A 25,807-nucleotide genomic window follows, 5' to 3' on the forward strand; every position below is an offset into this window, starting at 1 on the left:
TTTCCCTGTGTAGCTTTGTGCCTTTCCTGGAACTCAGTTGGTAGCCCAGGCTGGTCTCAAAAGAGATCCACCTGACTCTGCCTCCCTAGTGCTGGGATTAAAGGTGTGCGCTACCACCGCCTGGCTTTATCCAAAACTCTTAATGTTAGCCTCTGGCAGACTCTTTGGACAAGGGCAAAAAGCAGCCACTTTCTTTATCAAAATATGACAAGACCAATGTGTAGGCCATCTACTACCATTCTTCTCCTCTGAAACCTCTTGATCCCAACAGTTAATCAAATCACATTCACAACCACTGTTTTCCATGCTCCTACAAGTATGGCCCATTAAGCTGCACTTCAAGCACTCCACTGCTTTCCTAATCCAAACTCCCAAAGTCCATATTACTCCAAGTAAAAACATGGTCAGTCCTATCACAGCAATACCCTAGTCCCTGGTACCAACTTCTGACTAAGGTTTTCTATTGCTGCGAAGAGACACTATGACCTTGGCAACTTGTATAAAGAAAACATTTAATTGAGTTGACTCACTTACAGTTTCAGAGGTTCAGTTTATTATCATCATGACAAGGAACATGGTGGCGGGCAGTCAGACATAGTGCTGGAGTAGTAGCTGGAAGTGCTACATCTTGCAATCAACAGGAAGTTAACTGAGACACTGGGAAGTATCCTGAGCATAAAAAACATCAACATCCACCACCACAGTGACACACTTTTTCTAAGGAGGCCATACCCACTTCAAAAAGCCATACCTCTTAATAGTGCCACTCTCTATGAGATTATGGAGACCAATTACATTTAAATTACTACAGTATTTGTGGGGCATTTACCCAACCACCCCCACAGTTCCCCCAGAGTTTTCTTGAGTGCAAGCAGCAGGAAATATTAGATAGAAGTATTTACTGCAGAGATAAACAGATAGAAAATAAAGGATAGCCTCGAGAGGGCCTGGAACCTATTCCAATGGGCCCTGACTGTCTCTGCCCCAGGGTTTTTATAGCGATGCCAAGGGGTGGAGCAAAAGACCTCCTCCCCCAGCACAGTCAAGTGCAGACCATCCCAGACACCTGCACTCAGGCCCGTGGTCCTAATTATCCTCTATGGGGACCTGCTGGGTAAAGCCACGAGGAACCTGAGAACGGGCTCCCACAGGTCCCCCTTTCTTAATATATAAAAAAATAACTACTAATGGCTTACAGCAATCTCCATAGCTGTTACACCTCCCAGTATGGGAGTAGAGGATGAGAAAGATGGCATTTCTCTTTTGAATTAGGTCCAAGGTGACTACAGCAGTCTTAGCTGCCTCAAGCCCTTTCTAAACCAAAAACTCTTAAGGTGACTACAAACTTAAAGAATCCCTTAGCTTCATCGTTACCATTAACAGGTTAACATAAATATTGCTATACATAGTCACAATTATCTCAGTCTTACAACACAAAGCAAACTCTTAACAGAACCATTTGAATTAGCATATATGGTGCTATATATAGTTAACAATTTTCTCCGTCTTACAACTTTAACTCTTAATCATTTGAATTTTCTTGCTAACAGAACATAGGAAAATCTTCGATATATTCACATCAAACTTAAATATTTCCTTAACTCCACAAAACCAGGGTGCATTAATATCAATAGGTTTCTGCAAACATAATTCAATCTCATAACTCCTTCTTTTCTTTATAATTTTTTAAACAAAATCTCAAACCTAGTTAAAGGAACCCAAACTTTTCCATTTAAACAGTTCCATTTGTAACATAAAACAGTTCCAGTCCCAGAAAACAGTTTCTAGGTCATAACTATAAGCAAACTCAAAATTGTCGCATTGCAATGAAATCTCTATTGTTCATTTCATTTTTTTAAGTCCCAAAATTCAAATGATAAATTCTGGTACAAGCCTTCCAAATACGAAGAAATCCATAATCAAAATCTTTTTGTAGTTTTATCTCATTTTAAGTTCAAAAAGTTCAAACAAATAAATTCTGGTATTAGGCTTTCACTTCAAAATATGAAGAGACGTTTTTCAACCAAAACTTTTTGCAGTTAACAATTTTTGTTCAAACAAGCGTCTCTGCAACTTTTATTCTCACAGACCGACCTTTTTAGGTACAGTAGTATTCTAAACCGCACCGTTTTTGATGTTAGCTCAGGTTTTTCTGTGTTGAGTGGATTTTCCACAGATCTCAGCTGCGGATGCCTTGTGCTGGTTCTGGCGTCCGCCATTCTGAGCTTCTTAGCGGCTTCTGGAACTTTTGAAAACCGCTCTGACTGCCTACTTTGCAGTCTGCTAGGACACTACCTTCTGTGTCTCAGGTTCTTTCACCATATACATTAATAGACTCACACTTAACATTTACACTTTTTCACAAACTCACATATAACATTTTTTGCCTTGCAAAGCATTTAGACTCACATTCAACATTTACACTTTTTTACAAACTCACATATAATGTATTAATATCTACTTATTTATACTCCTTAAGGAAACTATAGAACTACTTTAGCAAATATATTTCTTATTACTTATGTATTTCTTATGTACATTCCATCTTATTTCTTATTTAAACTTACATTTACAACTAGCATCTTTACTTCTTACAAGCTTATTACTACATGTCTTATGACTACCTTAGATACTTCTTGCAAGCTTATATATATTCTTAAAGGAACTCTATAGATCTATTTTACAAACTTATATAGGGCTACCATTAGCATATATTTAACTTCTAAAGTTTTCTTAACACAGATCTAACAAGACAGAATAATTTCTACAAACTCACATATCTTATTTTCATCTTTTTCTACTTCATACTCTTAATTATCATCACTATCTCTATTATAAAGATTCTTTTAACTAGACAGGAAGTATGTATATCATTTCTAAAGTTTAGAGTTTATAGTCAGCTTTGCTATACAACACTGGGATTTAGTGAGTGTTGTTGTTATAGAATTGTGATAGTTGTTGCTAGGGGACTGTAACCTTTCCAGGATGAAGCCATACCCCAAAGTTGCCAGTTCTCTCAGCCTTTCCGGAACTGGCAGAGATGCACTGTCAGCGGTAAATGGTTTTTAACTAGAGACTGTCCCTTCACCCAAATTCATAGTAGTTCCCCTAAGTGCTTCAATTCAGACAAACGTTTCTATTACAGCAGTATTTTTGGTTTGTTCTACCGAAAAACTTCACTTCACGCTGAGGGCGAAATTACCATATTTAGCTGCTGTAAAGCTCTTCGCCAAATACTGCACAGCTATTAGGTGATATAAAGTATTTTTCTAAAGGAGCTAGTAAAGCCAAAAGTGGCACAGGTCTGAACTGTATTTAGTATTTTCACTTCTTTAGCTTTAACTCCTGATGTTATTAGCAGCTGTAATATTTAGCATTGGTTTTTTATAAGGAACTTTCAGGTGAAGCAACTATTTTTTTAAGGCAGATTTTTCTGAAGTTTGTTTCCAGTCTATAAAGCAGTCATTTCTTTTTTTGAATGCCTGTTTCTTATCCCCTTAATTAGATTTGCAAAGGAATCACTCATTACAGGCAGTTTGTTCAAGACGTAAAGAATTTTTAATTTCACATAAGTTTCTTCATATCTAAAACAATGTTCAGTGTATAAACTACTTTCTCTTGCTTTCTTAAGGATTTTAAAGTGGCTTGTTTGCTCTTAAAGGTAGCCTTTTGTCATCCAACTACAGTTAAAAACTTTGCACAGCTATTAGGGTAAATAAGGCATTTTACCAAGGAGCCCCAAACCGCGAAGCACCTAGTTCCATATCCTTTCAATTTTTCATTGGAACTGACACTTAAACTCTTAGACGATTTTCCTCCTTATTCTTTTAAAAGCTGTATTTTAAGTTTACCATGAACATTATTTTCGAGCTTACAAAAGTTTCAGAACAATGTCGCCATCTTTAGCGGAAAATCTACCTTTCCCAGAATGCATTTCCCTTATATCAGTCCATAATAATATCAGTCCTTATATCATTTCCCTTATATCAGTCATTTCCCATAGTTCTTTTCGGGTCTGAGAGTCAAACTGGTTCTCTTTTACCAGACTTGCTTACAAATTCTTGCCCAGGAGGTTTGAACAAAGATTTTTGCTTTTGCAACGGGAGATTTGAACAAGCATTTTACATTTTCAGCTATGGCAGTTTGGGAGATTCCTATTCTCTCCTCAACTGGCTTTAACAGGTGTTTCTCCTTCATCAGAAACTGGCCCCCAAATCAGAACTGCACCTGCCTTGTTAGCTGGCATTGAGGCTGGCATTTCTGATAGCAACTTTCCTCGGGGCTTGTGTTTGTCTTAGCCAGTCAGTGAAAAACAAAAGCATTTACAACAGCTTTTCCATAGCTCTTTCAGAGAGATTTTCCTCCCACTGATCTTATTCTCATTTTGCTTGTTCCTTCCCCGCCAGATGCAGAGCTTCAGGTATGTGTCTGCGGCTCTGTACCTCTGCTAGCTGCTTTTGGAAGTAGGGGCTTTTTTTCTCCCCCCGAATCTGCCTCAAATTCTAGCAGCTTTTTCAGGTCACATATTTTTCTGGGGAGGATTATGTCCCTTTTCTGTTTCTTCAGAATCTTTCTCCCAGACAGTTCCCAGTTTGGTCTCAGTCTATCCCCTCTACCCCAGAAACAGTTTCCGACACTACAGTCGCGGCTTTCCCTGCTACTGAAGGTAGGGGCTTTTTGTCTGTTTTCTGGGTCTGTGTGGTTTGCACACAGACTGAAAAATCTAACAAGGGAGGTTTTTGCCATTTCTAAACTCCCATTAGGACAGGCGTTTTGTTTCATCAGGCCTTCACCTAGTCCAGTCTCCCAGTGGGTTGGGTTTGCTTGTCTGGGTGCTCAAGGACAGAGTTTATGCCAGAGGCAATCACCCCTCAGGGCTACACTCCCTCATCTCAGAGAGTCAGTTGAAACAAAGCTTTTCTTAAGGAGATGCTTTCTCTGACAGAAAAGAAAGCTTTACTCCTGGATAGTTCTGCTCTGCCCTGGCTGGGCTCTTTCCCCCAGACAGTGTTCTGACTCAGCAGCACAACTGCTTCAGACACAGTTCAGCTTTACTGTTTTCCCAGAAAGGTCCTTAGTGTTAGTTTTTCGGCTGCGATGTGTTCATACCCTGCAAGGAAATGCCACGAAACATGACAGAATCCGCTAACAAAGAGTTTTATTAAAGGTAAAGGGACAGAGAGTGAACAGGCCTGCAAGAAACACATGTGTGGAGAAGAAGGAACCTGGAACATGGCGCCAGATTTTAAAGGCTGGGCGTGGACAGATCAGCCGTCATTACTACAAGCAAGCACGTAGATCACATGGCCACGTTGCGCGCTTACGTGGCTAGTGGAACATCACAGATCTTGGTCACGCGAGATGCCCTGACCCAGAAATGGCTATCCTGACCTGGGCCTGGCTAGGTGGAAGTGTCCGCCAGGCATATGCAAACACGCCTGACCTTGGGGGCGTGTTGTAAACCTTTCACTTAGTCTGATAGGAAAGCTTTTCTCAGATTTCTTTTTGAAGCTGTGGACCTATCAACCCGGGACTTGTTGGAAAGCAGGCAACTGTGCTGTTCCCACCAGATTTAGCTTTATTTGTTCATTGGCAATCTTCCCCTGGGTCCTGCACCTTCCTGCCTCAGCTCTGTGCTCCAGGAAGTTTACAACTGCAGGAACCCTAGTATCCCCAAAATGCATTTCAGCACTGGCCAGCCACCACTGGGTTTTTGGTCAGAAGTGAGGATACAATGCTAACAGTTTGCGCTGCTTCAGGGGATCTTTGATTTAGGATGATTAGGAACACCTTTTCATTCTGAAACGCTCACTCAAACAAAACCCTTGATGCCCCAGCTCCACTGTAACTGAAAAGCTTGGATTTTTTGCTTTTCTCAGGTAAAGTTTCCTGCCCTTTTGGGCTCTCTGTAGCTCTTTACCCGCATTCTCCCAAGCGTTTCCCTCAGGGTACTCTGACCCACTGTCTTTTACTGGCTTGTAGAGACAGAGCTTAGAAGAGGTTTTTAGGAACTTGTCCCTGCCTCCTGCATTGCAGGGAGGATTTTTAAAGCTTGAAAGAGAACTTAGGTTTTGCTGTCTTAAGTTTGTTGTTTTCCCTTAGAGCTAATCACAGGTGGTCCCCATACTAATATCTTCAGGTGATTCTAATTTTTGTCCTTCTGAGAGAGTTAAAGGCTTTAGTTTTTAAGTTTGAGAGAGCTTTTGAGAAAGATTAAGACTTTTTAGAGATTTTCCCCCAAAATTTTCCAAGAAAAGCTTTATAGTTTAAGAGAAAGATTTTTTCCCCCAGGAGAAAGAAAGACCAACTTTTCCCAAAACTTCCCAACTTTAAACTGACTTCTTATACCCCCATTATTGCCTCAGGGAGAAGTTACTTTCTCTTGCTGCTTGGACTTAGCATTTCAGCTGTCCCCAGGTCAAAAGCTTCCATAGGAAACTTTTTCTTCCCCATAAGCTCAAAGAGCTTTTTTACTACCCAAAAAACCCAAAGATTTTTTTCCCATTTTGCATTCATAGCCCCCAAAGTTAGAAAATTGTAGAGCTTTTCTGTCTAGTTGCCTTATATTTTTCTACACGATCTTATACTTCTAAGTTTTTCCTACACTATATTACTACGCTATACCTTATACTTATTTTTCACAGATAGAAATTGAGAAAAGAATAGAAGATAGAAAATTTTGACAGAAGAGAATTTCGCTGCAGCATTGGACATCCTTCCAGTCCGCTTTCCTTTTCTCTCGAAGATAAAACCCCTGCCTCTCAAAATATATATATATAATTAGCAATAGAAAAGCAAAATGCATGCTCAGGTCTAATCTGAGAACATCAAGTCAAAAGCATGTTTAAAATTTTACCTTTTATTGACAACAGCAGCAAAGCAGAGCATGACCTGACCCTGCACGAGTATTCCTCCCTGTGACTTGTCCTCTACAGGGTAGAGCTATTCCTGGACACTGTTTATATGTTTCAAATACAAAAGAAAGGGGCACTCTATCTTTTCCGGTTGGCAAAGGCCACTTCAGCGATGGTAATTCTAAGTGATGCTCGGCCAAAGAGCTTTGGTACCACCTTCTCTAGTAGGACAAGCCTATATGGTTGAGGAAACTGGCTTAGATCATTTGCCAAGACATGCGCATAACATATTTCCTTATGTGCCAACCTGGAGTCTGCCTGACTGCCTAGCAACAGATGCTGTCAGAATTTCTGGTCACTGTCAGAGTTACTGATCATATGGAGTCTGACTGATGGCCTAGCAACAGGTGCTGTCAGAGTTCCTGGTCTCTGCCAGAGTTCCTGATCATGCCCAGCCAATGAGGAATGACCACACAATGCCACCAGATTGTAACAAAGACTGGATGCTGGGAGAAGGGTATATAAGGCCTTCCCTATTATAAAATAAAAGAGTTTGTTGTTTGTCTTCAATTTACTCCTGGTGACTATGCCATTGATGCGGAACCTTCTCACCTCCTCCCTGAGGGGGCCTTTAGGATCCAACAACAACCTTCCCCTTCACATTCTGTTTTACATGTATGTATGTGGGTGTGTGGATGTGTGTGCATAATCACATGCATATATGTGACAGAACGTATGTACATGTACATACACAAGTGTGGAAATCAGAGGTGATTCTTGGGTGTTATTTCTTTGGAGATGACAAGCTTGTTTTTTGAGATAGGATATCTCACTGGGACCTGAGGCTCACTAATTAGGCTGGGTTGGGTGTCCAGCAAGCTCTAAAGATCTCTTGTTCTATCTCCCCAGTGTTGGTATAACAAGCACACACCACAGTACCTGGTCATTATATTTATGCCACAGATTGGATTTAGATCTTCATATTTGTGTGGCAAGTACTTTAGTGAAGGAAATATCTCTCTAGCTATTTTTATTTTCTATGTTTTATTTTCTGTGTTTCATGTTATGTGCACCAGCATGATGTGTTGGGAACTCTATTTTCTTTCGTGTTTTTTTTTTTTAACCTGAATTGTAACCAACTGTGGGATGTTCTGTATGTTAAATGTGTTGATCTGGTTGGTTAATAAATAAAACACTGATTGGCCAGTAGCCAGGCAGGCAGTATAGGCAGGACAAGCAGAGAGGAGAATTGTGGGAAGTGGAAGGCTGAGGCAGAGAGACACTGCCAGCTGCCACCGTGAGAAGATGTTAAAATACCGGTAAGCCACAAGCCATGTGGCAACTTACAGATTAGTAGAAATTGGTTAATTTAAGAAAAAAGAACTAGATAACAAAAAGCCTGGTGCGGCCATACAGTTTGTAAGTAATATAATCTCTGTGTGTTTACTTGGTTATTTGTAAAATTATTAAGGCCACTCCATGTAGTTAAAAGGGAGGTTTATTAGTGGTGTAACTTACAAATGAAGGGATAGGTAGGTCGCAGGGTCTGGGGAAGGCATAGCACAGTCCAGCGGTATTCTCTGGAGAACTCTGCTTGGTCTACCTCTAGCGTCCAGGGTCTAGGAACTAAGAGAGCATGGCACATCCAGAGTCTTCAGGGCCCACTCTTGGCCCTGCCTTGTGGGCGTGATAGTTACTGAAGCCTCAATGGGGGTTGGAACTTCCAGATCAAAGCTGGAATGGCTACCCACTACATTTGGTTGGGTCTGAGCAACTGTGGGACTGGCAGGTGAGAGAGATTTGTCCTGACTATGGGCCAGGCAGGACCAGGAAAACTCTAGCTACAAATAACATGTATGCAAATCAAATATATTTATTATTGGAAATATGCAGAAGAAAAATGACTATGAATTATCTTACTATATTAGTTATTTTACAGAAAAGTTCTATTTTAACTTAATACCAGATACACATTAGCACAAGGGATAATAACACTGTTGCAGAGAATAGAAAATAGCAATATATTTGTGCAGTGATTACAGAAATTGCAAAATGGTTGACAGGTGTTTCCTGGGTCTTGACAGAATGGGAATACATGAGAGGAGAGGAAGGTTGAGGAAGGTCTGGAGGGTATTGCAGAAAACAACACAGCCTGGGCCAGAAAAGCTGATCTTCTTTAGACAGGAATGAAGCAGAGCTTGTAAGGGGATGGCAGAGAGGTTAATCCATTGGCCACTGGGGTAATATTGATGTCCTTAGGGTGAACCAGCGATTTCAGATTAAAGTTCTGTAAAATGGTTGTCAGGAATAGAAACAGCTCCATGCGTGCCAGGCCCTCTCCTGCACAAATCCGTTTTCCTAGGCAGAAAAAAGTCAAAGAAGATTACTCTTCTCATTTGTAAATGTGAAGATCACTGTACTTGTACCTGACACAAGAGACTATTAATGAAGGATAAGTTATTGGATGGGTGTGTAGATGGATGGCTGCATGAAAGGACAACTAATTGGGTAAATAGAAAAACACAAAAGAGATTTGTTTCTCAATTAACCTATACTATTAAGAAATACATTGTTCAAAAATAAATGTTAGCTAGGTGTGGTTAATCACTGGGAGACTGAGGAAGAGGGATTCTGTGTTCATTATCACGAATAACAAAGCCGAGGACAGAAACTGCATATCCAAAGGCAGCATACATACTGCAGGTGTGGACTCAATATCCATTGTTCTCAAGTGAATCGAAGGAAAAGGATTCCCAATCATCTTTGCAGAATGTCCTGCCACATCTACAGTGTCTCCATCATCTCATGATGATCTTGAAGTTCCTGGAATTCTGAACTGAGTAAAAATGCTCTGATCTAATAGGTCATGAACGTCTTTTAATGGTATGTGATTTCTTCCAATAATTCTCCATTACCCATGCATTTTGAGGCAGCTAAGAAGTCATTTTTTAGAATGTTGCTCTATTTTGGCCTTAATATATAATGTTTGAGAGATATATATGACCTAATTTATCCCCAATAACTCAGATACCTGGGAATCTTTCTCATTTCCTTAGTTCAACTGAAATTTATCAAGTATTGTTCATTCATGTGTTTACCAAGTGCACTTGAGGCTCTTGGGTAATTTTCTGTATTTTGAAGAATTGAAGAATTGTAAGTGCATGAGGGTGAGTGACACAGCACAAAAGACATGAATATAAATTATGGTGTCTCCATTTTCATAGTGAGTGAGTAAAGTGTAAATGAAGTTTGCTTTCTTTGATATTTCTGTGATGTAGTTAAAGTAGGAATACAAACACCCTACACTCTAGCTTTCTCAATTTTTAACAGTGGATGAACAATCAAAGCCTCAGTTTCATAACCTGAAAGAGAAGAAATCTCTTTATGAAGACTGCATGGATACTGAGAGTCATACTCCTGATCATTGCATGTCTACTGCGTGAGTCTCCACAGATTCTAATGTCACTAGAGCCCTGGAAATAAGCTTCTATTACCTGTCGAGAAGGGCATGAAGTAGTCACTTTTCTTAAAGTCTCCATTCTTATTTAGAAAGTGTCCAGGGTCAAATACCTCTGGGTTGGGGAATTCCTTGCTGTCATGCAGGACTGATGACAGTGATGTTATTACTGTTGTTCCCTATAACAACACACAGAGAGAAATTGAGTTAGAAAGAAATCATAGAGATCAAACCCATTAGGAAAATAACCTAGTTCACCTTCTGCTCCATAGTGGGGGTTAAATACAAAGAACAGCAGGGACATTTCAACACAGAGAGCAGGTAAGGAACATGGAGGAGGTAGAGGCCAGGCACAGTAGTGCCATACAGTGATATTTCACATGAGTACTTGGACTAAACCTTCTTAATCTCTTCTTCTTTTCTTTCAGATTGGACTCATGCTTCTAAGACCACTGACTGCTATAGCTTACCACATCTGTGTACATACTTCTCAAGCGAATCAGTTTCCAAGTAGAAGAATTCACTGAGTGTTTTGAACAGAAGACCATTCATTCATTAATTAAAATAGAGAAGATTTGGAAAGACAAATGCCACTCCTTTTTTCTCATTTACAGAATCTGTCTATCTATATCAGTATTTATATGTTAGGAAAGTAAATGCAGGGCTATGTGCCAGAGTAGAGGTGTGCAGTCATGTATGTAATCTATCAATCTATATGAATGCACAGACACAAAGACAGAAATACGTATATGTATATGTGTCAGAAAAGTAGGATGAGGACTCTTTGGGAGAAGAAAAGGATGGAATGGAATGGGAAGAAGAGACAAAAATAAAATTAAACAAAATAAGATGAAGTAAGATGATCTGGTGGCAGCTAAATCAATAAAACTTCTGAAGGTACATAAAAATTGCTGGGAGCTGGTGCTGGCAAGTTTTCTTTAAATAGTACACAAACTAGCCTCATATCCTTTCAAAGTTTCTAGGAATGTGCTCTACAAAGCTTTTACAAGGCTGACACACATGTTATAATGCATCTTAACTAAATATGTTTAAATATTTAAAGCTAAAATGAACATTATTGATACATGTAAATTGTGTGAAAATTAAGTTTAATGTCAATTGGTATTGAATGTATTATATTGAGAACCATTTGTTTACACATTGCTTGTGACTGTTTCTCTGCTACAATGGCAGAGTTTCTGAAGGGACAACACAATTCCATTAGCCTAAAAAGTTGGAAATCTACCAGAACAATTATGGCAAAAATTGCTGATTCCTTCTTATCCTATTACTTCTACTGAGATCAGTGGCTCTACTCTTATCAAAGAAATCACATATCCTACTGTTAGAAGGGAGAATCAGCTGTGAAGTCATGCTTATTTCTAGATCAGGTTGTTTCATGAAGGAAAAAATTGAATATTCTTTTTTTAAATTTTTTTATTTTGCAATACAATTCAGTTCTACATATCAGCCATGGATTCCCTTGTTCTCCCCCCTCCCGCCCCCCTCACCTTCCTTCCAGCCCACCCCCCATTCCCACCTCCTCCAGGGCAAAGCCTTCCCCACGGACTGAGAACAACCTGGTAGACTCAGTCGAGGTAGGTCCCCTCCTCCCAGGCCCAGCCAAGCGATCCTGCATAGGCCCCAGATTTCAAACAGCCAACTCATGCAATGAGCACAGGACCCAGTCTCACTGCCTGGATGCCTCCCAAACAGATCAGGCCAATCAACTGTCTCACCCACTCAGAGGGCCTGTTTCTTCTTGTTCTAGAGCTTTCAGGTGTGCTGTTAAGTCACTAGTGCGAGATTTCTCCAACATATTTATGTGGGCACTTAGTGCTATGAATTTTCCTCTTAGTACTGCTTTCATAGTGTCCCATAGGTTTGGATATGTAGTGTCTTCATTTTCGTTGATCTCTAGGAAGTCTTTAATTTCTTTCTTTATTTCTTCCTTAACCCATTGGTGATTCAGTTGGGTATTATTCAATTTCCATGAGATTGTAGGTTTTCTGTAGTTTTTGTTGTTGTTGAAATCCAACTTTAGACCAAGGTGGTCTGATAGAACATAGGAGGTTATTCCAATTGTTTTGTATCTGTTTAGATTTGTTTTGTGGCCAAGTATATGGTTGATTTTAGAGAAGGTTCCATGGGGTGCTGAGAAGAAGGTATATTCTTTTTTGTTAGGATAGAATGTTCTGTAGATATTGATTAAGTCCATTTGAGTCATTACATCAATTAAGTCCTTTATTTCTCTGTTAAGTTTCAATTTGGCAGATCTGTCCAGTGGTGAAAGTGGGGTGTTGAGGTCTCCCACTATTTTTTTTTTGGAGCTGAGGGTCGAACCCAGGGCCTTGTGCTTGCTAGGCAAGTGCTCTACCACTGAGCTAAATCGCCAACCGAGGTCTCCCACTATTAATGTGTGGGGTTTTATATGTGATTTAAGCTTTAGTAATGTTTCTTTTACATATGTGGGTGCCCTCTTGTTTGGGGCATAAATGTTCAGAATTGAGACTTCATCTTGGTGGATCTTCCCTGTGATGAGTATGTAATGCCCTTCTTGATCTCTTTTGATTGATTTTAGTTTGAAGTCTATTTTGCTGGATATCAGGATGGCTACACCCGCTTGTTTCTTAAGACCGTTTGATTGGAAAGTCTTTTCCCAGCCTTTTATTTTTAGGTAGTGTCTATCTTTGAATTTGAGATGTGTTTCTTGTATGCAGCAGAAAGATGGGTCCTGCTTTCGTATCCATTCTGTAAGCCTATGTCTTTTTATAGGTGAATTAAGTCCATTGATATTGAGGGATATTAATGACCAGTGATTGTTCATTCCTGTTATTTTTTGGTGGTGATGTGTGTGTACTTCTCTTTGTTGGGGTTTACTGCTGTGGCTTTATCTATTGCCTGTGTTTTCGAGGGTGTATCTGACTTCCTTAGGTTGGAATTTTCCTTCTAGTGCTTTCTGTAGGGCCAGGTCTGTGGATAAGTATTGTTTAAATCTGTCTTTGTCATGGAATGTCTTGTTCACTCCATCTATGATGATTGAAAGTTTTGCTGGGTATATTAGTCTAGGCTGGCATCCATGGTCTCTTAGTGTCTGCATTACATCTGTCCAGGTTCTTCTGGCTTTCAAAGTCTCCATTGAGAATTCGGGTGTTATTCTGATGGGTTTGCCTTTATACGTCACTTGGCCTTTTTCCTTTGCTGCTCTTAATATTCTTTCTTTATTCTGTACGTTTAGTTGTTTAATTATTATGTGGCGAGGGGACTTTTTTGGGGGGTCTAGTCTGTTTGGTGTTCTATAGGCTTCTTGTATCTTCATAGGCATTTCCTTCTTTAAGTTGGGAAAGTTTTCTTCTATGATCTTGTTGAATATATTTTCTGTGCCATTGAGTTGGTATTCTTCTCCTTCTTCTACCCCTATTATTCATAGATTTGGTCTTTTCATGGTGTCCCAAATTTCTTGGACATTTTGGTTATGACTTTGTTGGCTTTAGTGTTTTCTTTGACTGATGAATCTATTTCTTCTTCTGTATCTTCAACACCAGAGATCCTCTCTTCCATCTCTTGCATTCTGTTGGTTATACTTGCATCTGAAGTTCCCCATCATTTACTCAGATTTTCTATTTCCTGCATTCCCTCTGTTTGTGTCTTCTTCATTTTTTCTATTTCCCTTTTCAGGTCTTGGACTGTTTCCTTCATTTGTTTCATTGATTTTCCTTGATTTTCTTTTAGTACTTTATTGTTTTCTTCCAGGACTTTATTGATTTCTTCTAATTTGTTTGCCCTTTCCTCTAGTTGTTTACTATTTACCATTTATCATTTACCATTTTTTTTGTCTTTTCCTCTACACAAGCCTCTACCTTCTTCATGATGTCATTCATAAGGCTGTTTTCTTCTGCTTCTTCCAATTTCTGATGTTCAGGTCTAGGTGTTGGAGGAGGGCTAGGGCCTGGTGAATGTATTGCTGTATTGCTATAAATTTTGTTGTATGTTTTTCTGCCTTTACGTCTGCCCATCTTCTTGTGGTTCGTTCTTGGCCTTATCCGCACACTTGGTTCAGACAGAGCTGACAGATTCAGGAAGTCTCTCTCTCTTGTCCAGATGGGAGCTCTCTTGTCCAAATTGGAAGTCCGGGGCAGGTTGGGAGCTCTTGTCCAGCAGGGAAGTCTGGGGCAGGATGGGAGCTATTGTCCAGAAGGGAAGTCCAGGGCAGGATGGGAGCTCTTCTCTCTCTCTCTCTCTCTCTCTCTCTCTCTCTCTCTCTCTCTCTTTCTCTCTCTCTCTGTGTGTGTGTGTGTGTGTGTGTGTGTGTGTGTGTGCTCCAGAAGGGAAGTCCAGGGCAGGATGGGAGCTAGGGGCCAGCCTCTAAGTCTCAGGAAGTGGCTGGGGTCTGGGCGGATGGGCATGGGGGCAGAGCGTGGAGATTGCAGGGTCTGCCAGGGGTCTTGGAGAAGGGGATCCTTCCAGGTGGGGCTAGAAGGGAACCTGCCCGGTGGCCAGAACCTGGGGCCAAGTTGGGCAGGTCTTCTCCGGAGTGGTTGGTGCCCCAGGATGGGGTCCGGGCCCAGCTAGGGCACTCACCTGTGCTCCAGAAGGGAAGTCCAGGGCAGGCAAAATTGAATATTCTAATTGACTAGAGCCAAAAGAGATCAGTCATATCATGGTCCAGGAGCAGAAGGATAAAGGGATATAAGTTTAGATGATGCAACACTTGCCTCAAACTAGGGTCTAAACCCAAGGAAGCTATGAGAAGATATGTCATTCCTATCTTATCCTTTGTTCTATTTACCATTTAGTTGGATCTAAGGATATAAACATAAACAAGTTATGTATATTAGCATAGACCTCAACAGTCTTACCTCAGGAGTGTCATTTAGCCAGAGCAGACTGGCAAGTTCACCTATATACTATGTCTGTTATCACACAGCAAAACCCAATGCCACTGGCAAAGCTAGTTCCATCATCTCCATATGATGTTAGCACAGTAACCTTACCAATATCTTTTTGCCCCAGCCCCACCCCGAAAATATACAGGAATGCCCAGTAGAGAGCAACTTCATCCATTCTGGATGAAGTTATTACTATAAAAATTCATTTTTCATCTGCAGTATTTGGTAATCAATGAAAAGTTTTTAATATCCTCAAAGTAACACCAACTGGTCACAGAAATGAACTAAGCCCAAACAGAAACATATAAGGGAATATTTTTAACTTAGTTTTATGCAAACAGCTCTGTTTTAATATAAAAATTCTAAAAATTTTAGGGAAGAAAAATTATGGACAGAAATTTCTTTACGTAGAAGTCATAAGCAATGTGTAGTAGAGAAAATACAATGTACATATGTGTTTATAACATATACAGTCAGTGGTCAAAGGGTAAACAATACATAGAACCTTAAAATTGGTGCAATGAACAATCTTTAAAATAATGTACAGACTTTTGTGAATAAAAGTCATCTCAAAGTAAAAATTTGTGTTCCTGAATTATGCTCACATGTAACTGGCTCCACTAAGTTTCTCTTATACCATTAAAAAAATAAGATCAAGAATTTTTATCTGATCTATGTAACTATCAGTGTATTCTAAAAACATCAAACTTCATAAGGATATACTAAAGTTACAATCCTTCATCCTAATCAGAAATGAAGCAAGTGATGCCCACTGCAACTGGGATGGTTCATCACTATGCTGTAATTCATCAAACTGAAGAGAAACTAAGACCACAGAAATAAGAAATGTACACAGAAAAATAGCAGCCTACATAACAACTTCAAATTCCACCTACATTTAAAGATACCTCATTAGATATAATAAAAATTTATACATCAGAAAAAAATAAGACCAACTGAATGATTACATCAATTGATTCCACTAAGCAGATGGAAAGAATAGCAGAGGCACTAGAGAAATTATAACAGAAAAATATTCACCCAGATGTAGCTGTACCTGCAGAAGAGCTGCCCTCCTGATTGTGAAGCAGTATAAGCTACCAGCAGCACCAGGTGACACAGAGGACTGGAACTGCACTGTGATCTGGGAACATCAGGAGCACAGAGGTGCAGCAGAGAAGAGACAAGCTTACCTTGGGGATAAGGTAGTTCCTGAACTTAGTGTCACGGGTCAATGCATGGGGCACGCTGGTGGGGAGGAGGTCAATGAATCTCTGGACCTCATGAATCATGGCATCTGTGTAGGGCATGTGGCTCCTGTCCTGCATGCAGGGGCTGCGGTGTCTGCCAACCACATGATCAATCTCTTCCTGGACTTTAGCTGGTTGGTCACAATGAGAAATTGGAGGAATAGAAGAAAAGTGATATGTTTGGCATAATGTTAGGGCATACACAGCATAATGTAAGTGTGCCAAAAGAATTAAAAATGTGCATTTTCATTCAGGAATAAAAGTATTTATACATATATTTATAAAGAAATACTGTGTTGTGGATTTATATCACTATCCTATATAGATATTATAATAGATCAGCATATATTTATATTTTAGTAGACATAACAGCAAATAATATATAAGAAATTTAAATTATCAAATAAAACAGAATATAATTAGTAACATGATTTAGTCTATGGAAAAGAACATTGGAAGTCAGATGCTAAATCTGCATCCAAATGCAGTATTTTTTTTCTTTTTTTTATTTTGCAATAAAATTCAGTTCTACATATCAGCCACGGATTCCCTTGTTCTGCCTCCTCCCACCCCCTTCACCTTCCCCCCCAGCCCAACCCCCATTCCCACCTCCTCCAGGGCAAAGCCTCCCCAAGGACTGAGATCAACCTGGTAGACTCAATCCAGGCAGGTCCAGTCCCCTCCTCCCAGGCCCAGCCAAGCAATCCTGCATAGGCCCCAGATTTCAAACAGCCAACTCATGCAATGAGCACAGGACCCGGTCCTACTGCCTGGATGCCTCCCAAACAGATCAAGCCAATCAACTGTCTCACCCATTCAGAGGGCCCGATCTAGTTGGGGACCCCTCAGCCATTGGTTCATAGTTCATGTGTTTCCATTCGTTTGGCTATTTGTCCCTGTGCTTTATCCAACCTTGGTCTCAACTATTTTCGCTCATATAAACCCTCCTCTTTCTTGCTAATTGGACTCCCAGAGCTCCACCTGGGGCCTAGCCAAGGATCTCTGCATCCAGATCCCTCAGTCATTGGATGGGGTTTCTAGCACGACAATTAGGGTGTTTGGCCATCCCATCACCAGAGTAGGTCAGTTCGGGCTGTATCTCGACCATTGCCAGCAGTCTGTTGTGGGGGTATCTTTGTGGATTTCTGTGGGCCTCTCTAGCACTTTACTTCTTCCTATTCTCATGTGGTCTTCATTTACCATGGTCTCCTGTTCCTTGTTCTCCTTCTCTGTTCTTGATCCAGCTGGGATCTCCTGCTCGCCTAAGCTCTCTTTCCCTCGACCCTCACCCTTCATTACCCCCACTCATGTCCAAGCTGTTCATGTAGATCTCTTCCATTTCTCCATCATTGGTCAATCCCTGTGTCTTTCTTGGGGTCCTGTTTTCCAGGTAGCCTCCCTGGTGATGTGAGTAGCAGTCCAGTCATCCTTGTTCCACATCTAGTATCCTGTTATGAGTGAGTACATACCAAGTTTGTCTTTCTGAGTCTGGGTTACCTCACTCAGGATGATTTTTTATAGATCCATCCATTTGTCTGCAAACCTCATGATGTCATTGTTTTTCTCTGCTGAGTAGTATTCCATTGTGTATATGTACCACATTTTGTTTATCCAAATCAGTTGAAGGGCACCTAGGTTGTTTCCATGTTCTCACTATTACAAACAATGCTGATATGAACATAGCTGAACAAGTGCTCTTGTGGTATGATTGAGCATTCCTTGGGTATATGCCCAAGAGCAAATGCAATATTTTTTTACATTCATATTCTAATGTATTTATGGTTAAGAATATATGTGTGTTGCATGTGTACAGTTTGAAGGATTCTTCTTTTTTGTTACCAAAGCCAGTAATGAACAAGTTCAACCTCTTTAGCTACTTATGAAATATATTCATATTTGTAAAATGATTGTTTCTTATATGCCCTGTATGCACAACATTTATGTCTTTCAGATATGGGAAATGAAATTTCAGTTACATCTACATCATCTACATAAAAAGCACATGCTAAACATACACCCACATGCACACTTCCTCTTTCCCCTCACTTTATTAACAATATCATATTGGAACTTTATGAATATGAAAAGTTTCTGCACGGCAAAATGTACCATCAGTAGGACAAAATGACAGGCTACAGAATGGAAAAAGACATTTATCAACTATACTTCCAATAGAGGGATAAGATCCAAAACATATAAAGAATTAAAAGAAAAAATCAAGAAAATGAGTAACACAAGCAATAAATGGAGTAGAGATCTAAGTAGAGATTTCTCAAAAGATTAAACTGAAATATCTGAGGAAAACTTAAAGAAACTTTTAAAAAGTTGAAAAACCTTAGTCATCAGGGAAATGCAAATCAAAACTACTTTGAGATTTCACCTTACACCCTTCAGAATTGTAAAGATCAATTTTTTAAGTGACAGCTCATGATTGCAAAGATGTGGTACAAGGGGAACCTTTATGCATTATTGGTGAGAATGCAAACCTGTAAAGCCACAATGGATATCAGTGTGACAGTACATCAGGAATATTGGAATCAATCTACCTCAAGATCCAGCTGTACTACTCTTGAGCATACACCTAACAGTTGCTTCATCCTTTCAAAGAAACACTTGCTCAAACATATTCAGTGCAGTTTATTCATAATAGCCAGAAATTGGAAACAAAGTAGAAGTAGAATAGACTGTTACTCAGCCATTAAGAAAAAATAAAATATATTGGACCAAGAGGTGAGTGACTCTGCTCATACTCAGAGAGTCCTGCCCCTAAGACCCATCCTTGGGACACAACCAGTCCCTAGGAATCCCCATCCAACTCTGTCCCAGTTGCCAGCCAGCAGGCAAAACTCCTGCCAGAAGGCTCCCCTCACAAAAACCCCCTACTATACCCTGCAATCTATATGCCCTGCCCCCATACCCATTTGACTGATTTCTCAGCAACTTCCTGAGGCAGGGAAACCAAACCATCAGCTCTCATTGGACTAAGAGCTGCTGGCCAGCAGGCAAAACTCCTGTGACGTCCCCCTCACCAACCCTCCTGAACTCTACAATCTACAGGCCCTGCCTCCATACCCATCTGTCTGAGACCTCAGCAACTTTCTGAGGCACAGAAACCAAACTGCCAGTTCCCATTGGACCAAGAGAGGAGGAGATGGGAAGACATCAAGGTAAAAATACAGACAACAATATAAAGAGCAATATGGCATCACCAGAACCTAGCCCTCCTCCAACAGCAAGACCTGAACATCACAATGTAGAAGAAGCAGAAGAAAGCAACATTAAGAATAGCATCATGAAGATGCTAGAGGCCTTTCAAGAAAAAATGAAAAATGAAATTGAGGAACAAACAAAAAAATTGGAATAAATCAATAGCTCCCTTAAAGGAAGCCAAGAAACCCATAAAAATCAATTAAACATGTGAGGAAACAGTTCAAGACCTGAAAAGTGAAATAGAAACAACGAAGAATACACAAACAGAGAGAATGCTGGAAATAGAAAATCTGAGTAAATGAACAGGAAACACAGATGCAAGCATAACCAACACAATACAAGAAATGGAAGAGAGAATCTCTGATGTACAGGATACAACAGGAAATAGATTCATCAGTCAAAGAAATCACCAAAGCCAAAAAAGTCATAACACAAAACTTCCAGGAAATCTGGGATACCATGAAAATACCAAACCTAAGAATAATAGGGATAGAAGAAGGAGAAGAATACAAACTCAAAGGCATAGAAAATACATTCAACAAGATCATAGAAGAAAACTTTCCAACTGAAAGAAGGAAATACCCATGAAGATATAAGAAGCCTATAGAACACAAAACAGACTAGACCCCCCAAAAAAGTCCCCTCGCCCCATAATAATTAAACAACTAAACATACAGAATAAAGAAAGAATATTAAGAGCAGCAAAGGAAAAAGGCCAAGTGACTTATAAAGGCAGACCCATCAGAATAACACCCGACTCCTCAATGGAAACTTTGAAAGCCAGAAGGACCTGGACAGATGTAATGCAGACACTAAGAGACCATGGATGCCAGCCTAGACTAATATACACAGGAAAGCTTTCAATCACCATAGATGGAGTAAATAAGACATTCCAAGACAAAACCATATTTAAACAATACCTACCCACAAATCCAGCCCTACAGAAAGCACTAGAAGGAAAATTCCAACCTAAGGATGTCAGATACACTCATGAATAGGCACTAGATAACCACAGAGCAATAGATAACCCCACCGCAGTAATCCCAAAGAAGAGAAATATACACACACTAACACTAAAACAGAACAGGAACTAACAATCACTGGTCATTAATATCCCTTAATATCAATAGACTTAATTCACCTATAAAAAGACACAAGCCAACAAAATGGATATGAAAGCAGGACCCATCTTTCTGCTGCATACAAGAAACACACCTCAACTTCAAAGATAGACACTACCTCAGAATAAAGGCTGGGAAAAGTCTTTCCAATCAAATGGTCTTAAGAAGCAAGCTGGTGTAGCTAGCTATCCTAATATCCAGAAAAATAGACTTCAAACTAAAATCAATCAAAAGAGATCAAGAAGGACTTTACATACTCATCACAGGAAAGATCCACCAAGATAAAGTTTCATTTCTGAACATTTATGCCCCAAACACAAGGGCACCCACAAATGTAAAAGTAACATTACTAAAGCTTAAATCACACATAACAACACACATTAATATTGTGTTTAACACCCTACTCTCACCACTGGACAGATCTGCCAAATTGAAACTTAGAGATATAAGGGGTTTAACTGATGTTGGGACTCAAATGGACTTAATCGATATCTACAGAACATTCCACCCTAACAAAAAAGAATATACCTTCTTCTAAGCACCCCATGGAACCTTCTCTAAAATTGACCACATACTCAGTCACAAAGCAAATCTCAATAGATACAAAAAAATTGGAATAACCTTCTATATTCTATCAGACCACCATGGTTTAAAGTTAGATTTCAACAACAACAAAAATTACAGAAACCCTACAATCTCATGTAAATTTAATAGTACTCAACTGAATCACCAATGGGTCAAGGAAGAAATAAAGAAAGCAATTAAAGACTTCCTAGAGATCAATGAAAACGAATATACTACATACCCAAACTTATGGGATGCTATGAAAGCAGTGCTAAGAGGAAAATTCATAGCACTAAATACCCACATAAAGTAGTTTGAGAAATCTCACACTAGTGACTTAATAGCACACCTGAAAGCTCTAGAAGAAACAGAGTCACCCAGGAGGAATAGATGCCAGGAAATTATCAAGTTGATAGCTGAAATCAATAAAATAGAAACAAAGAGAACAATATGAAGAATCAATGAAACAAAGAGTCAGTTCTTTGAGAAAATCAACAAGATAGACAAGCCCTTATCCAGACTAAACAAAAGGCAGAGAGAGCATCCAAATTAGCAAAATCAGAAATGAAAAGGGAGACAAAACAACCAACATTGAGGAAATCGAGAGAATCATTAGGTCATATTTCAAAAACCTGTACTCCACAAACTTGGAAAATCTAAAAGAAATGGACAATTTTCTGGTTAGGTACCACATACCTAAGTTAAATCAAGACCAGATAAACTACTGAAATAGACCCTAAGAAATAACCTTGAATAACCCCTAAGAAAACAGAAACAGTTATTAAAATCTCTCAACCAAAAAAGCCCAGGACCAGATGGTTTCAATGCAGAATTTTACCAGATCTTCAAAGAAGAGTTAATATCCTTTAAATTGTTCCACACAAGAGAAACAGAAGGAACATTACCAAACTCCTTCTATGAGGCTACAGTCACTCTGATTCTCAAGCCAAACAAAGATGCAACAAAGAGAATTGCAGACCAATCTCCCTCATGAACATTGCTACAAAAATACTCAATAAAATATTGGTAAACAGACTCCAAGAACACATCAAAACAATTGTCCACCATGATCAAGTAGGCTTCATCCCAGCAATGCAAGGTTGGTTCAACATACAAAAGTCTGTCAATGTAATACACCATATAAACAAACTGAAAGAAAAAAAAAACATGATCATTTCATTAGATGCTGAAAATCCTTTGACAAAATCCAACACCCCTTCATGATAAAGGTCTTGGAGAGATCAGGAATACAAGGAACATACCTAAACATAATAAAGGCAATTTACATCAAGCCAACAGCCAACTCAAAGCGATTCCACTAAAATCAGGAACAAGACAAGGCTGTCTGTTCTCCCCATATTTATTCAATATAGTACTTGATGTCCTAGCTAGAGCAATAAGAAAACAAAGGAGATCAAGGGGATACACATTGGAAAGGAAGAATTCAAACTTTTACTATTTGCAGATGACATGGTAGTATATATAAGTGATGCCAAAAATTCGACCAAGGAACTCTTACAGCTGATAAACATCTTCAGTAACATGGCAAGATACAAGATTAACTCAAAAAAATTAGTAGCCCTCCTATATATACAAATGACAAATGGGCTGAGAAAGAAATCAGGAAACCTCACCCTTTACAATAGCCACAAATAATATAAAATACATTGGGGTAACTCTAACTAAGCAAGCAGAGGAACTGTATGATAAGAGCTTTAAGTCTCTGAAGAAAGAAATTGAAGAAGATATCAGAAAATGGAAAGATCTCCCATGCTCATGGATAGGTAGGATTAACATAGTAAAAATAGCAATCTTACCAAAAACAATCTACAGAGTCAATGCAATCCCCATCAAAATCCTAACATAATTCTTCACAGACTTGGAAAGAACAATACTCAACTTCATTTGGAAAAACAAAAAACCCAGGATAGCCAAAAGAATTCTGTACAATAACACAACCTCTGGAAGTATCATAATCCCTGACTTCAAGCTCTACTATAGAGCTACAGTAATAAAAACAGCTTGTTACTGGCATAAAAAATGACATGTGGACCAATGGAATCGAACTGAAGACCCCGACATTAATCTGCACACAAATGAACACCTAATTTTTGACAAAGAAGCTAAAACTGTACAATGGAAAACAGAAAGCATCTTCAATAAATGGTGCTGGCATAACTGGATATTAACATGCAGAAGATTGCAAATAGATCCATATCTGTCACCATGCACAAAACTTCAGTCTAAGTGGATAAAAGACCTCAACATAAATCCAGTTACACTGAACCTGATAGAAGAGAAAGTAGGAAGCAGTCTTGAACTTATTGGCACTGGTGATTACTTCCTAAATATAACACCAGTAGCACATACACTGAGAGCAACAATTAATGAATGGGACCTCTTGAAACTGAGAAGCTTTTGTAGGACAAAGGACACGGTTAATAAGACAAAATGACAGCCTACAGAATGGGAAAAGATCTTCACCAACTCCACGTCTGACAGAGGGTTGATCTCCAAAATATATAAAGAATTCAAGAAACTAGACATCAAAATACCAAACAGTCCAATTAAAAAATGGGCTACAGAGCTTAACAGAGAATTCTCAACAGAAGATTCTCAAATGGCCAAAGGACATTTAAGGAATTGCTCAACATCCTTAGTCATCAGGGAAATGCAAATCAAAACGACTCTGAGATACCATCTTATACCTATCAGAATGGCTAAGATCAAAATCACTGAAGACAGCTCATGTTGGAGAGGATGTGGAGCAAGGGGAACACTCCTACACTGTTGGTGGGAATGAAAACTTGTACAGCCACTTTGGAAATCAGTATGGCGCTTTCTCAGAAAATTGAGAAACAATCTTTCTCAAGACCCAGCTATACCACTCTTGGGCATATATCCAAGGAATGTTCAATCATACCACAAAGATATATGCTCAACTATGTTCATAGCAGCATTATTTGTAATAGCCAGAACCTGGAAACAACCTAGATGTCCTGCAACTGAAGAATAGATAAAGAAAATCTGGTACATATACACAACAGAGTACTACTCAGCAGAGAAAAAGAATGGCACCATGAGGTTTTCAGGCAAATGGATGGAACTAGAAAATATCATCCTGAGTGAGGTAACCCAGACTCAGAAAGACAAACATGGTATGTACTCACTCATAAGTGGATGCTAGATGTGAAGCTAAGGATAACCAGAATACAACACAGTTTCAGGGAGGCTAGCTAGTAAAGAGAACCTTAGGAAAGACACAGGGATCACACAGCAACTGAGAAATTGATGAGATCTACATGAGCAAAATGGGGGTGAGGAGTGTAATGGAAGGCAAGGGTGGGGGAAAATAGAGCTTAGGGGACTGGGAGGTCCTAGCTGGATTAGGAACAGAGTGGGAGAACAAGGAAAGAGACACCGTGATAAATGAAGACACCATTGGAATAGGAAGAAGCAGAGTGCTAGAGAGGTCCCCAGGAATCCATAATGACTCCATTATAGACTACTGGCAGTGGTTGAGAGGGTGCCTGAGCTGACTTACTCTGGTGATCAGATGAGCGAACACCCTGTCATCATAGAACCCTCATCTAGTGACTGGTGGAAGCAGATGCAGAGATCCATGGCTGGCTCCCAGGCTGAGCTCCAGGAGTCCAGTAGACAAGAGAGAGGGGGTATTCTATGAGCAAGAGATATGGAGATCATGACTGGAAAAAGTAAATAGACAACTAGCCAAACTAGTGGAAACACATGAACTGTGATCCAATAGCTGAGGAGCCCCCATGGTACTGGACTAGACCTTCTGGATAAGTGAGACAGTTGTTTAGCTTGAACTGTTTAGGGGGCTCCCAGGCAGTGGGACTGGGACCTGTCCCTAGTGCATGAGCTGGCTGTTTGGAACCTAGAGCCTATGGTGAGACACTTTACTCAGCCTTGGTTCAGGGACGAGGGTCTTGATCCTGCCTCATTTGACTATATCAGGCTCTGCTGACTCCCCAGGGCAGAACTTGCCATGGAGCAGGCAGAAATGGGAGATGGGTTGGAGGGAAAGGCGGGTTTGGAGGGTGGGAGGAGGGAGGACAGGGGAATCCATGGTTGATATGTAAAATGAATAGAAAATCTCTTAATAAAAAATAAATTAAAAAAATAAAAAGAGGAAAAAAATAAAATCATGAAATTCTCAGGTAAAATGATGGGACTAGAAAAAATTACCAGATCCAGAAAGACAAATATGGTATGGATTCACTTATATGTGGATATTAACTGTTAAATCAATGGTAACCAAGCTACAATCTGTAGAACCACAGAGGTTAGATGTAAAGTAAGGAACTATGGAGGGCAGATAGATGTTATTAGGAAGGGGAGATAAAATAGATATTTATAGATATATTGGGGGAGGCTTGAGTGAGGAGGGAGAAGAGGGATGATGGAGGGAATACAGGGTGAGACACCTAAAATTCTG

At 39.7% G+C, this 25,807-nt stretch overlaps 1 protein-coding gene across 4 annotated transcripts in view; it reads right to left on the bottom strand.

Annotated features, from left to right (window-relative positions):
• Positions 1–8,887: 8,887 nt before the first annotated feature.
• Positions 8,888–25,807, bottom strand: part of LOC131896292 (cytochrome P450 2C25-like) — a 41,405-nt gene continuing 24,485 nt past the window's right edge. For all 4 annotated transcript variants that reach the window (XM_059246888.1, XM_059246896.1, XM_059246871.1 and 1 more), the window contains 3 exons: positions 16,394–16,581; positions 10,349–10,490; positions 8,888–9,212 (listed from right to left, as the gene is read on the bottom strand). In XM_059246888.1, the coding sequence (XP_059102871.1) occupies positions 9,031–9,212; positions 10,349–10,490; positions 16,394–16,581 (512 nt within the window). In that variant the 3' untranslated portion in view covers positions 8,888–9,030. The remainder of the gene's footprint in view (positions 9,213–10,348; positions 10,491–16,393; positions 16,582–25,807) is intronic.

Source organism: Peromyscus eremicus, chromosome 1 (assembly GCF_949786415.1).
Source record: "Peromyscus eremicus chromosome 1, PerEre_H2_v1, whole genome shotgun sequence".
Classification (NCBI taxonomy): domain Eukaryota; kingdom Metazoa; phylum Chordata; class Mammalia; order Rodentia; family Cricetidae; genus Peromyscus; species Peromyscus eremicus.